We start from the raw sequence: 14,085 nt of genomic DNA, 5'->3' as shown, positions 1-14,085 counted from the left end.
AGTACTTAAACCTCACCTAAACATTCGCCAGGGTCGTTAAATCGGGAACAAAAGTCACCTCGAATAGGCCTACCTTTCTCTCCCATTTCTTCCTCGCGGTCGGACTGCTCGGCTCCGAGTTCGGCTTCTTCCTGTTCAAGATCTTCGCGATACTGTCGTTCTGCGCGGGCTTGAACTTGGCGATAGCATCGGTGACGCTCGGCCTCACGTCCTCCAGTGACGGAAGCTCCAGGCAGCTGGAGAACAGGTCGCCGAGAATTTTCTTCACGCCACCCAACGCGTGGAACGGATTAGCCGTCATGGGTCTGTAATGCGGGTCTCTTCTGCTTGCCAGCTCTGCCACCCTTCTCGCCGAATGGCATCTCGCTTTGTCGGACGGCGTCGCGTTGTCGCAGCCTCTCGCATCCGCCGATTGACTCCTCAGACGAGCAGTCTTACGCTTCATAGGCCGTCCCTCTCGCGTGATCTCGTCCATGCTGGACATCAGAGCGGGGTCCACGGATTGACGCTTCCCGATGTTGTTCTTCGATACCTCCTCGTAGTTGCTTATCATCGTGTCCAGGCTCGAGGTAATCTCCGGGAAGGTCGGTCTCGATTTTGGCTCGTACTGAAACCAGAGCAACGCGTGCAACCGTGAAACGTTTGTAGACTAAGAATATACGAGGTTCGAGGCTCTACGCGAGAGGTGATATCACGGCATTTCGCAACGCGTGTAAAACGTTATTACCAACGGTGCATGCTATTCGAGACAGATGTACTATGCGTGACTCGGAAGATCATGGACGTTGCGTAGGTTATTCCATGGATTACGTTTCGATAATTTCATCCTTCTCCAAGCATTCTCAAATATACGGCACACGTATCTCCCTTATCGACCAAAGTGTTGGCGTGTGCCGAGGTCAGGGTATCCGCTGATAGCTTCGAGCAGGGATCAGGCATCGGATTATTTATATTTGCGGTCTCACGGGTTACCGATATAGCCGTAAAAGACAGATCACGCGTGATTCTACCTATTAGCCAAAATGTCCGAGTATGTCAAGGTCGGTATGTATCCGCTGTCAGCTTCAGGAGGACATCGGGCATTGGATTACTCGTAATCTCGGTAACCTCGCAATTTGCTAATACGACCGTAGAATGTGGAGCGCGCGAATTTTCTCGATTGACAGAAACGCCAACGCGAGTACAAGGTCTCTGTGTCTTCACAGCTTCGAGCGAAATTAGCCGAAAGAATCTCGTTTGCACGCGTCTCGTCTCCCAAGCAACGCGTAGTACGCGGTAATAAGAGAGCGATCGTAAGAAGAATGCATTGGAAATTTCTAAATCGCGTCGCGAGTATCGCAAAATCGGAATTGCATCCACGGAGCGAAAAAAGTTGAACTCGGTCGTTCAGGGAGCGAAGAGAAGCAAGGGGGAAAAGCACGGAAGGATAGGAAGTCTCGGTAAAGTTCCATTCTACTCACAGTGCAACAATTGAAGGCGAGCTGCAGGAAGGCTGGCGGCGGATCAGCTGCCGCGCAGATCTCTGCCACGGCCAGGTAATCGAGGCCAAAGTTATCTGACCGTGGTAGAACGTCCGGATCGGCCGGCACGCGGCCGATCAGCTCGCAGACCACGATGCCGAACGAGAAAACGTCCGATCTGTGATCGTACCACTGACCCTTGAGACATTCGGGCGACATCCAATAGGGGCTGCCCACCGTGCTCAGCCTGTAGCCTGAACTGGGGTCAGGGATCTTCGCGGCCAGCCCAAAGTCGCCCACCACCGCTGTCATTTCCGACGTGTTCTCGTCCTTCTTGATCAGTACGTTCTTCGACGTGAGATCCCGATGAAAGAGTCCACGGCTGTGAAGGTAGGTCATGCCACGCGCCACGTCCCTCGCCAGGTTCATCCGGATCAGATGCGGAAGAGGCGTGTGCCTCGACATGATCAGCTGCTCCAGACTGCCGCCGTTTATGTACTCTGTCAAAGCGTGCAGCTGACCCTCGTGTACACAGACTCCCATGAACCTGCAACGTACGAATCGGCGTTCGTCGAACGCTGTGAGAACGAGCCACGGAAAAACGGACGAGAGCCGTGTACTCGTTGCCAGATGGCGTTTCTCAGACACCGGCTTTGATTCAATTACTCTCCGGGTACCACGGCTACGCCATTTTCCTCCTAGCATAATTATCAACGTTGTTGCTATTATTGTAATCATCGTACAAGGGATTGGTTAGTCGCGGGAGTTAGCTTCTTGGTTTTTCTCTGTTCTCTGCTCGCCAGCTCTTATTACGTAGACAGCGTGTAATCGAGGCAAGAGCTCGAGCACTCCCTTCGGGGAAGTACACCTCCGGCTCCGCTGTCTCGTCGCTGATTCTCGTCAAACCACGTAATTCGAGACTGGACTTACTGCACTCGAATATTATTTTTAGGGAATCGAGCGAAATTGGGTAATCTTCGCGCGAGATGGCGGATTTGGCGGGATTTTTCATGAAGGTCTATGACCCAGATGTGCCTGCGACTACCATCGATCGACCGAAAGAACGGTGAATAAAGCGAGTAGATATGAAACGCGTTGACGTGTAGGGTCAATGGGTGTTCCTAATCGATACGTCGTGATTAGGGGTGTCCTGGATTGTAGCTCGACTCGAATGATCGCTGATGATATCTGCAAACGCGTCTATCGCTTTGCTAATTGTACGATTTGCTACAACCCTTCGGACGTGGTCGCCAATTTTTTAATACATGGATATTTACGGAGATAAAGCGTGGGATGGCGTGTCGTAGCGTGATTTAGGATTCTTGGCAGCTTACTGGCTACTTTACTGGATAATCTGAATAAAAATTAACGTCAATTTTGCTACTAAAAATAAAATTTAATCGTCCTAGTGTTAGTTAATATCCACGTATACTATGTTTACCCTCGCATTATTAGTAGGTACACAATGCTAGTGTTAAAACCCATCGATTTTAAGGTGTACACGCGTCTTTCGATGCTTCCAATGTATTCCTAATGGTTAGAGTGATTTATGTCGGAAGTAGAATTCTGTGTTAGCGCCTGTGTTGGCGGGGGTGCGTTTTTACGACCATTCGTGGAAAGTGGAAGGTTACGAGGTGTTTGGATATTAGGTGCTTTACAAATCTCCACTGAAATAGTTATGAAACATCACGCTCGACCGTCTCGACAAATAAATTACTGTCAAAGGACGAAAGAATTTCCAGAACAGCAAGGGTGAAATTAATTAAGGGGGTGAAGAAATATTTCCCTTAGCTTTACGGTACACTTGACTGACTTTATTCTCCTCTAGTTGCCTAGAAAAATATTTTGAACGCTTGTGATCACAGCGACTACCGTGTCGTTTGCACCCTTGTTAACCTCATTAGCAAGGCGCATCTAATGCACGCCTGGTCGACGGATCGTTTACTCTGTCTGCTGTCATAATTCGCAACTAATAGCAAGACCAAAGAAGAGCGTACACTCGTAGTCAATAATAAACCCGAGACAATCACCTGACTAGACTTCCCGTAACCATTGCAAATTATCCAACGAGCAATATTCCATTTCCCCCCGATATCGCGCGAATAATGGCCTCAGTTGGAGAAACATGCGAATTTTTTCGACGTGTGCCAGTCCAGCTGGCCTTTTAGGTTCGGATAAGACGATTAAGAAGCCAGTATCGATTCAACACCGTGCTCTCTTAACACCCCACGAGCTTCGAAGCTTCACCTTTTGCCCCGGAAAATGGTCAAGCGCGAGGGTGGATCGGTCGATCGCTGCTCAGAAGCGGAAAATTCGAACAAACTGAGAGAAAGAGAGGCTAGAGGAAAGCTTCTCTATGCGAGACGTGCTTTCCTCTCATTAGCTCTAATTGGCCCTCCACGGGTACCATTCGATCTGGTTGCCGCGCCGTCACACAGGCCGATCTTCCTCTGGGGAGAAACACGAGCAGCGACTCCCTTGAATATTCAACGAACCGCAGTTTCTTTTTTAAGCCAGTGAAAACCTGTTATTATTACGATCGATCAGGAACACCCTTCTCGTTCGATTCCGCACTGCGCGTGTTATATTTATGCGGTGCATTGTTTCAGCAGGGAGAAGATTCGTGACACGGTTTAAGGTGGTCATGTACAAATCCGGGTCAAAAAGATTGGTTATTTTTCTCCACCTCTTTTACAGCTTGTACGTTCGAAGATATACGCGTGTGTAAAGTCGTTTGGTGAAATTCGTGAAATTATGGAAGTTGTAAACGTCCAGGCACTAGCACCAGAATTGCGGATAAGGAAGATACATTTTTATACCTTTTCTTGACTAGAAGTGTAAAAAGAGTAGGAAAAAGTAGGCTAACCTAACCTACAAAGTATTATCATTTTCATAAATTTGTAAAGATTTCACTACTAATAAATTTGTAAAGATTTCACTACAATTTTCGTCTTGACAGCCATCTGAGCCTACATTCCGACAGTTTCCACTATTTCCTAGGGTAAAATCGCGAGTATTTTAGACACATGAATAAATAAGACAGCGAAACTTTCATGTCGAAAAATCTTATGCTATCTTCGAAAAAAATTCGCGAAGTTAGTCCTGATTTTGACCACAATTTGCAGAAGACCCGATTGACAGAGAATCCATTGTAAGCGACGTCAGCAGGTGCGAATATTTGCTTTATAGCTGAGATATCAGGAGGAAACGCGATAGAATCTACGTTGTAGGAAAAGTGAGCCTGTCCTGAGCGACTCAGCGATTCTCGCGAGAGATTAGATAGCCGTGCAGGTGACACCAAAAGTTTGGGTCATAGTGGAGGTTCCTAGGGTTGCATTGAAATGACAGAAAGCTCGACGCGCGAAGCTAAACGTCGCGATAAACGCTAATTAGGAGCCGACTCGTCGTTAAACCATTAAATCTTCATTTGTAACCCGTCAGCCCTTTGACACGGCGTTATCTAGAGACGGGTCTAGGATCCTCGTTAGCTATGCGCGTGAACTGTGCATTATCTGGGAACATACGATGCAATTCGTGGCGCGACAAGGATGCCTATCGATCTCTGAACAGGCGATGGATCGGATCGAGATAAATGAATTACGAAGGAGAGTACGGGATGTCATGGATGGTTCCAACGACATAGCGCGTTTAGTGGATTAACATTGAAGCTACTGCTGGTTGAATTGACCGATGACTCTTATGGATGAAATAAAATGAAATGGATGACTAACTTAGGACGCGCGATTGAATTTTTATTTATCGAATTGATAGTAGTCGTATCTTTTCCTCGATAGTAGGCCAATTTTTCCCTCGATAGTAGTCGTATCCTTGCTCCGATAGTAAATGCAGTTTTACCTCGATGGGAGACCCATTTTTCTCTCGATAGTAGACGAATTTTTCCTTTGATAATAATTGTATCCTTGCCCTGATAGTAAACGCAGTTTTGCCTCGATAGTAGGCGAATTTTTTCCTCGATAGTAGTTGTACCCTTGCCCCAATGGTACACGCAGTTTTGCCTCAATAGGAGACCAATTTTTGCTCCGATAGTAGACGAATTTTTCCTTCGATGGTAATTGTATCCTTGCCCTGATAGTAAACGCAGTTTTGCCTCGATAGTAGGCGAATTTTTTCCTCGATAGTAGTTGTACCCTTGCCCCGATGGTACACGCAGTTTTGCCTCAATAGGAGACCAATTTTTGCTCCGATAGTAGACGCATTTTTGTCTCCATAATAGACGAATTTGGCCCGGCCACTATCGAGGAAAAGTTTATTATCGAAGATAATGCAATTATACAAGACAAAATAAAAAACAGAATGAGTCTAAGAAGATACACGAATGCTAGACACTTACGATTAACACTACATCTATCATAACTGATCAAATGACCGATGGATGAAGAAAGGAAAGTAGAAGAATCTTAAAGGAAATTGAATAAGAGATGTTGAAAAATTGAATATATTTTTTAAATATTTTAAATTTTAAATGAAAAGTTTAAAAACTGTAATTGAAGGTTTAGCGTTAATTAATGTGCGATTAATGACTTACATTCGAGTCTGTGGTTGATATTTGAGCTCTTCCTTTTGCTACGACCTGGATCACGCGCGCGAGCTATTTGAATATCAATACTCAAGGATCAATCGAGCGAATCGAGGATGAAATTTAGAAGAAATCTGGAAATCTGAGTTATATACGTCGTTCAATGAACGAAACGTGTTAAATGTCTGAACTTCTTTTCAAAGACGACATTGCACGTATTTCATAAATATCCGTGAATATGCGCAAATTTGCGGTGTTATGTAATACCTGGCTACAAATGAGACGACACGAATGAGTTAAGTAGAGACTCTGATGGACACTGAAATGGCGTCGCTCAAATCCTCCACACTTAGAATTATCTATATTTCGTAGCTTTAAATATTTCGCATTAAGCAATCGAATGGAAAAATTGCTGATTAACTTTGAATTCTAATTTGGTTCTTTAATTACGACTCGTTATCAATAGAAAACTCGTTGATAGACTAGCTAATCTTTAGTGACTCGAATGATTTTAGAGTGTATTACATAGTGCTTTGAAAAAGATAGAAATCTGTGTAACCATACTAAAAGATCTTTGCCAATATTTTGTAAAATAACATCTTTATAACATCCTTCGAGATTATCGAAATCTATGAGAAAACAGTTTGTTCATTGATAGAGACAAATAGGATCCATCAATTTGCTAGCACAGAGGAAACAATTGTTCTTTACGAGAACTTGATCTTTTCGAAGATCATTGTCCACGATACTTGACAACCGGAAGAACTCATTTCAAATTCGTATCGTACAAGATTGATTAATACTCAAATCAATCATCTTCCGCAGATTATCTCTGCGGAAGATGACATTTGTACTCTTAGACTGGACTGATTTCACAAGCGCGTTATATCGCTCGAATTTTGCCTACAGTCCACGACAAAATACAAGCTACGATTTTCAAAATTTCTCGAGACCAAAACAGTTCAAACAAATATTACAAACTCGTCTAAATATCACCTAAACATCGTCTATAACGCTTGGCTACTAACAGAAAAAATCAACCATGGTCTACAACTTTTGCCAAGAATATTCCAAAAGAATTCTAAGGCTAATAATTTTTCCCAAAATTTCTGTCAACAGTATAATACAATGCTAACCTTCCTCTATAAAATGAAGTTTAATTTATAATCGTATAAATTTTTCGTACAAAGATATACCATTACGAACTTACTCGAGGACCAAGATTCATCACGGTCTACAATTTTTGCCAAAAGAAGAATTCTAAGGCTAATAATTTTTCCTCAAATTTCTGTCAACAGTATAATATAGTGCTAACCTTCCTCTATAAAATCAAGTTTAATTCATAATCATATAAATTTTTCGTACAAAGATATACCATTACGAAGTTACTCGAGGACCAAGATCCATCACGGTCTATAATTTTTGCCAAAAATATTCCAAAAGAATTCTAAGGCTAATAATTTTTCCCAAAATTTCTGTCAACGGTATAATGTAGTGCCAACCTTCCTCTATAAAATCAAGTTTAATTCATAATCGCATAAATTTTGCATAGAAAGATATACCATTACGAAGTTACTCGAGGATCAAGATCCATCACGGTCTACAATTTTTGCCAAAAATATTCCAAAAGAATTCTAAGGCTAATAATTTTTTTCAACATTTCTGCCAACAGTGCAACACAGTGCTAACCTTCCTTTATAGAATAAAATTTAATTTATAATCGTATAAATTTTTCGTACAAAGATATACCATCGCGAAGTTACTCGAGGATCGCAGAAAATCGCGGGACGAGCGGCCATTTTGTCACACGCTGGAGGATCACTAAAAAGAAATCCCTCTTATTCGTAGATGGCGAGGATCTAAGGAGGCGTGATCGGCAGTCGCGGGCCGTCGATTAAGTTTCTCCGCGAGGAATTAATTAAACACGGCTAACGAGCCGGGGTAATTACGAATTATGTAAAGGTAAGGTGAAAGAAGGGGCTCCTCTTTCTTCTTCGCCGCAGCTTCGAATTTACTCGCGGTTGCGTCATCGGGAGCTATAAAAGTTCGCAGGATGTTATTGCGGCCTGTATCGTGTTTATCGCAACAACATTCGAGCGCTAACAATCGGGTCGGTATCTCGTTACTCGCGCTTGTACCAGCACGAGTCGCGTTTCGCGACGAATTACTGGTCAATTTGCCATTATCGCCGATTATCGCGATAACTTTGATAGGCCGATCGAAACTCCGCAGTACGTGCGACTATCGACGCGGCCCGATTCGCACGCGAGCTCGCAAATCACGAGGCGATTCTTCCGCTCCGTAGACCGATTCGCTATCGATTCGCCCGCGAAAAACCGGCGTTCGTCGGTGAACTCACGCAGATAAACGCAGATACGTCCTAAATGTAGCGATAAGATACGCGAAATTCTTACCCTGACAAACAATAAATATTATCGCGCCGTTCTCCGTATTTCCCGCTATCGGAACAAGTGTTACACGACGTGCTTACTAAACGATAGCGAGTGCCAACGAATCTGCTTGGACATCGGTTTACAACCGATTTTTCCCTTAATTTCTTCTTCCAAATCTTCCAAATCGCAATGAACAAAAATACGGAGAAAATGTACCAGCAAAATTTGCAACTTTGGTTTTCTTACTTGCCAATTTTTGCCAAGCGAATATTCGATAACCGAGGACGAGGTACGCCAGCTTTCTTGAAAATTAAATCGGCAATTTAATTAATTCCGAAAATTCTTTCTACCGATTCATTCGGTTAAAATTCATTTTTACGTAATTCGAGAAAATTTCTGGCTTCCGCAGTCGATTTGGCAAATGGGCGGACTTGCTTATAGATGCGCGGAATTTTTGGTCCCTGATGATTCAACTAATCGGAAATGGATATCTACATTGTTGTTTACGAAATATATTTGGCTCTAGCATTACCGAAATGACTCGTTCTTGGATTCGCGATTTTACTTTCAGCTAAATTATTGTTGACATTTACCCGGACAGAAATGTAATTATGCATGCTCATTTATTTTCATCGTTGCATACTATCTTTAGGCTCGCGTTACGAGCCGGTGGTTCTGATATTAAACACTTCTGTAATCGCGTGTTACGAATTTAAGTATAACGAAGGTCGCCTTGAGTCGCTACGCGATAATAAAAACGTGTATTAATCGATCGAAAATTTCGTATGTGCAATCGAAAAGAATTTTATCTCGATGCATTATGCGCTACTACTATACTTCTGTATACTCGTTAACACTCGTTATCGTTTCTTTTTGTTCAGCCTTAATTTTAACGCTTGGTAAAAATACGGTAGATTTCTCGAGATATACAGGGTGTCTCGTTGTAAATGTAGTTCGATGCAAGATATCGCTCATTCTATATAAAACAGAATGTCATTGTAACAGAAGAAATTGCTCGAGGTTGTCCCAAGGTCACGTTTAATGCTTCCTTTTAAATGGAATGCTACAGTTTTGTTTAGGTATTACGAAAGTGCAGAAGTAAACGAGTTGAGCGCGTTCTTGGAGTGACCTTGAAGCGATGCAAGGTTGCAGGGAACAAGTATTAAACCGAAGCTTTTAAGTATTACCGTTGATAAAGCAATGATTCATGCCTATTGTTCAGCAGTTATATCAAACGATACTTACCGTGAGACACCCTACATACGAGTTCTTAACGCACCTTCTCTCGAATACGTACACTCTGTAATACAATGCAACTATTCTTAACCCTTTGCACTCGAGAGGTGATTCTCAGTCACCATTTAATCAGATTCTAAAGCTCGACGTTAATTAATATAACAAATTTAAAATTACCTAACGATGCGTGGAATGACGAAGAAAAATAATTCTACGTCTTAATTTGCATTTGATTTCTCATTTACCATTTTAGAAATATCGTCGACTCTATGACAGAAAGTCTTGGAATTACTATTTCTCTGTAAAGAAAAAATAGTCGAGGGCAAAGGGTTAATACCCAATAAGATATACCCATCTTTTGCCAATTCTGTATTTAATCTTGCACAGAAGCAGAAAGTCCCATGCATCGTTGATCTACTCTAAGAGATCCTTAAGAATCGATAAAGCTTCCTGCCTCTTGAACACGTGATCTTCGAGTCTTCAGGTTCGCGGATCTTCGAGAGATTATTACGACAAATATTTCCAAGAAGCCTAATCAGGCCGATGGAATGTACCAATAACCGACTACCTTTAGAAAATAAATTTCCGAGTTTGCAGAAAATGAAAGAAAAATATCCGGATTAAAAATGTCACGGACGCGAGATCGGTCCGCGCACCAAAGCCTTGGATCGGCTCGGGCCAGCTGGTTATTCACGAGCACGTTGCTGGCAGTTGGTGGCGAATATTCAAAGGAACGGCGATCGATTGACGCGAAGGTAGCGGTCGTAGTAAATCTCTCCGCATGAACTAAAGCGACCAGCGTATTTCGAGAGTATCGACCGATTTCATTCATCCATATTCGCCGAATCGAGACGGTCGCAGCTGGCGCGTCTCGTCGTTCCAAGAATTACGAAACACACGCGTATCAGAGGCTAATAGCGGATGATACTCGCCTTCCCTTCCCGCCCTTTCCTCCTTTTTCCACCGCCTCTCAGCCCCGTTTTTCCCTCTTCTTTTTCCGCCAGGCCGGCTCGCGCGCGGCGGAAGACACGTCCCGAAAGTGTCCGCGGTTTCCGCAGCCTTCAACGAGAGAAATGCCAGAAATAAGATCCGCTAGTCACGCGGGATAAACACACACAGCCGAATCTGGGCCAAGCCGTTTATATCGTTGGAATGCGTTGTCGCCGCGGATGCGGCGCGTCTAGCCGCGAGCGGGCACCGCGACGCAGCGCGCTGCCATTATGTCATAACTCGTAACTTCCAAACCGCGAAACTCTTTTGGCATTAGCTCAGCCTGTCACCCACCAGATTGCGTCAACGCACCACCGAGCGTTTCCAAAGGACCTGGTACCCTGATGCGTGGGAACCGATACGTTTAAGGCGAGCCTTAACCACTCGAGCTGCAAAGACGTGCCACGCACGTCGTAATGCTTTTGTCGCAGAATCGCCAACAACGTGGTATACACGTCGCCAGGCAATGTCACAGAAACACTGGACCGTTCTGACACACGCGTTTGTGAATTTCTTGCCAGCGCACGTGGTTAAGAGGTTCCCCTATTCTACGAATCCTGACCCTTTCTTTCCGAACTTTTATTTTGAAATTTATTCCAATATTCGCGAAATGAACAAAAGGTTTTGGATAAAAAGAATCTGCGATTGGGAGAAGTGACAATTTGAGGAGGTCTTATCAGAAACGATTCTTCGCCTTTTGGGGGTAAGACTCGTTGTAAAATAGACACACCGACGTCATCCTTTATGTCTCCTTTGTCGCGTAAATAGCTCCTAGTTACTTGGTTCGCGGATCAAAAGAGTCTCAGTCGTTCTCGAGCCACAAAAGTGTAAACGGCTGAATAAAGCTGGTGCAACGGATAGAAGTCTGAGTAAAGTTTGTTTCTTCACTTGCACCATCGCAGCAACGTATTTCCCGAATTCTGTCAGAGGAGAAATTCACTACTTCTGTACAAAAATAAATCGAAACTGACGAGGGATTTCCTTTATTCCTTAGCATCCTCAGGGATACTAGCACGTATATGTACGTTCAATTCTGAGAAACGATTATTATGAATGGAAAGAAGATTATAATCGGATGGAGGACTGTTCGCCATAAAATCCCTCAACGGTAAAAAGAAAGCGGTTTATTCTACTTTACAATCGTTACCACGACATCACTTAACTTAAAAGAAATTCGTCCCTGAAGAGGTTAAAAATCGACAAGATCAACAAGCATCGTTTCTGATACGAATCCTTCGTCTGCTCTCCCGTCTTTGACTAACGAATAATACAGAGCGTGGAACATAAATAGAGCTTTCTCGTGGAAAGAAACGTCCCGTTTTAATTCCGCCGCTAAAATACCAAGAGCTGATAACAGAGTATACCGCGTAGGAATAGACGTGGATGTTTAGAAGCTACCGATCGCGATCATTCGCAGGGAGAGTTGGAAACTTCCACGAGTAAACAGCGAAACTGGTGCGCCGTTATCGGGCATCGAATCGTCCCGTCGTTTGCCTATTTGTCTCGTCGATCACATCCGAACGGTGGTATGGAAAAGTAAAAAGTCGGTGCATCAGAGCCGGGATTTCTCCCGTTCGCCGGTAGCGTTGATTGGCCCGAGAAACAAATATCCCAGTCGCCTCGATTTCGATGCACCATCGAACCAGTTTCTATTTTCATCTCTATTTCCATCGCCATCCCCGCGACGATCCACGGCCCGGTTTTAATTTAAAACTTCACGAATGAAAGCGAACGACACGCGTGGCTTGCCGCGCTTCCCATGGACTCCGGGCCGAGGCACTCGCGGCTGCTCGTCGATCAACCCTACACCCGAAATTTCTCGAGGGCAAAGAGAACAGCGGATTCCGATGGTCGAGTTTCTCCGCGAGCAAAAGTGGACCGGACTACGGATTCGACTTACCTGAGTATGTTCGGATGGCTGAGCTTGTTCATCAGCTGAACCTCCTTCAGCATGTTTGGCCTATTCGCGGGCAGCTGGTTCATCTTCAGGACCATCACCTGACTCGTCACTTTGTGAGTAACCTGGAAACCGGGTACACAGATGTTCAGCACAATTTCATGCATTTTGCACGCCGCTGTCGCGAACCGCTACACATTTCATCGTCGAACACCCTTGACCGTTTAAGCGTTTTCTGATGTGCCTAGCGGTTACGTTACGCCATTACGAAACGTGGCGTTCGCCGTTGCGCGATTCCGAGGGTTAGCCAGAGGTGTTTCTTCGTTAGTCCAAGTCGGCCTCTCGATCGGATCGAGATAGGCCGCCGATGAACTCGGAACGGCTGCATCGCGTAAAGATAATTTTAGAAAGCCGACTGGCCAACCGAAAGAAGAAACCCCGAGGTAAGCACGATGGCCGGATTGTTTGGAAGCTAGAACGGCGGATGCACGGAGATCGGTCGAGTTAATCGATAGCTCGGCTAATTGATAGCTCTGTTAATAGCCAAGGTTATTATTCGCGAGTCTCTGCGAGCCTACGAGGCGAATCGAAGACCGATCGGGCGTTGCTCGAGACTTTCTCGCATCTCGATCGCTGCCAGCGTTTCCACCGCGGACAAGAAAATTATCTCGATGCATATTACACCGTAATTAAGCGTTCCCGCGAACGACGACGCCAGACGTCGTGTACGCCGTTCCCCGATCGTACGACGATACCCGTGCCCACGTTTTCACAGCTCGAGAGGCGCGTGAGAGAACGTCAGGCCGATTCTCACGAGGCAGCAAGGTATTAATGAAACGTGACGCGAGAGGAACGCAGCCATCGCGATGGCGGCCCAGGCCGATGTAGGTAGGCCTAAGGACCTACCATCAAACAGGGTACCTACCATCCCAACGTAATTATTCGACCATTCGGCCAGGCGAAAAGCTTCGTTTATACGTGATTTATATATTCGCTCGTTCACCGGTGAAACAATGCAACGCGTAATAACCAGGGAACGAAAGCACTCGAAAGGAAAAGCGTATTCGAAGAGTCTTCAGTCGAAGGCAAACAGCCATGAAGTATTATGCACGCGAAGAAAGGAACGGTCGATCTTAATTAGAATAAAACGTTGATCCTCGCTGCCCGTGCATCTCGAAAGGAATCTCGAGTGATCCATCGCGGCTCTGAACCCCGCCAAGCCACTCCACGATGGAAACCTTGCGACCAAGAGGAAAGAACGCGAGGACGTGAACGAGAGCGCGAAAGAGGGTGACTTACTAAACCTACTAAAACCTACCATTGTGAATAAAGATACGCCGACTGTCACAGGTAGCCAGAGTACCATGATTACTCGATCGTCGTTATTAACGCGAAACGAATACCGTCCACTGACAAATTTCTACAATTCATAGGATTAATTTAAAAAATTTCTCCTAATGGCGACTCTCGGTTTCCCGTTCAGTGCCAAGGGTTAATCCGTTTCGCGACAAACAGACAAATTGGACGAGGAAGCGACGGTACCAGGGTCCAAACGACTCTGGAAAGACTACA

The 14,085-nt window shown here is 44.7% G+C and overlaps 1 protein-coding gene across 1 annotated transcript in view; it reads right to left on the bottom strand.

Annotated features, from left to right (window-relative positions):
* cdi (serine/threonine kinase) overlaps positions 1-14,085 on the bottom strand; it is a 47,806-nt gene that overhangs the window by 4,121 nt on the left and 29,600 nt on the right. Inside the window, exons 4-6 of the mRNA XM_017896703.1 lie at positions 12,517-12,638; positions 1,461-2,007; positions 74-607 (exon numbers count right to left, since the gene is read on the bottom strand). Of these exons, the coding sequence (XP_017752192.1) occupies positions 74-607; positions 1,461-2,007; positions 12,517-12,638 (1,203 nt within the window). The remainder of the gene's footprint in view (positions 1-73; positions 608-1,460; positions 2,008-12,516; positions 12,639-14,085) is intronic.

This window comes from Eufriesea mexicana, unplaced genomic scaffold (assembly GCF_001483705.2).
Source record: "Eufriesea mexicana isolate 0111107269 unplaced genomic scaffold, ASM148370v2 scaffold372, whole genome shotgun sequence".
NCBI classification, from domain to species: Eukaryota; Metazoa; Arthropoda; class Insecta; order Hymenoptera; family Apidae; genus Eufriesea; species Eufriesea mexicana.
The sequence above is the reverse complement of the archived record's forward strand: the minus strand, read 5'-3'. Positions and strand labels throughout refer to the sequence as shown.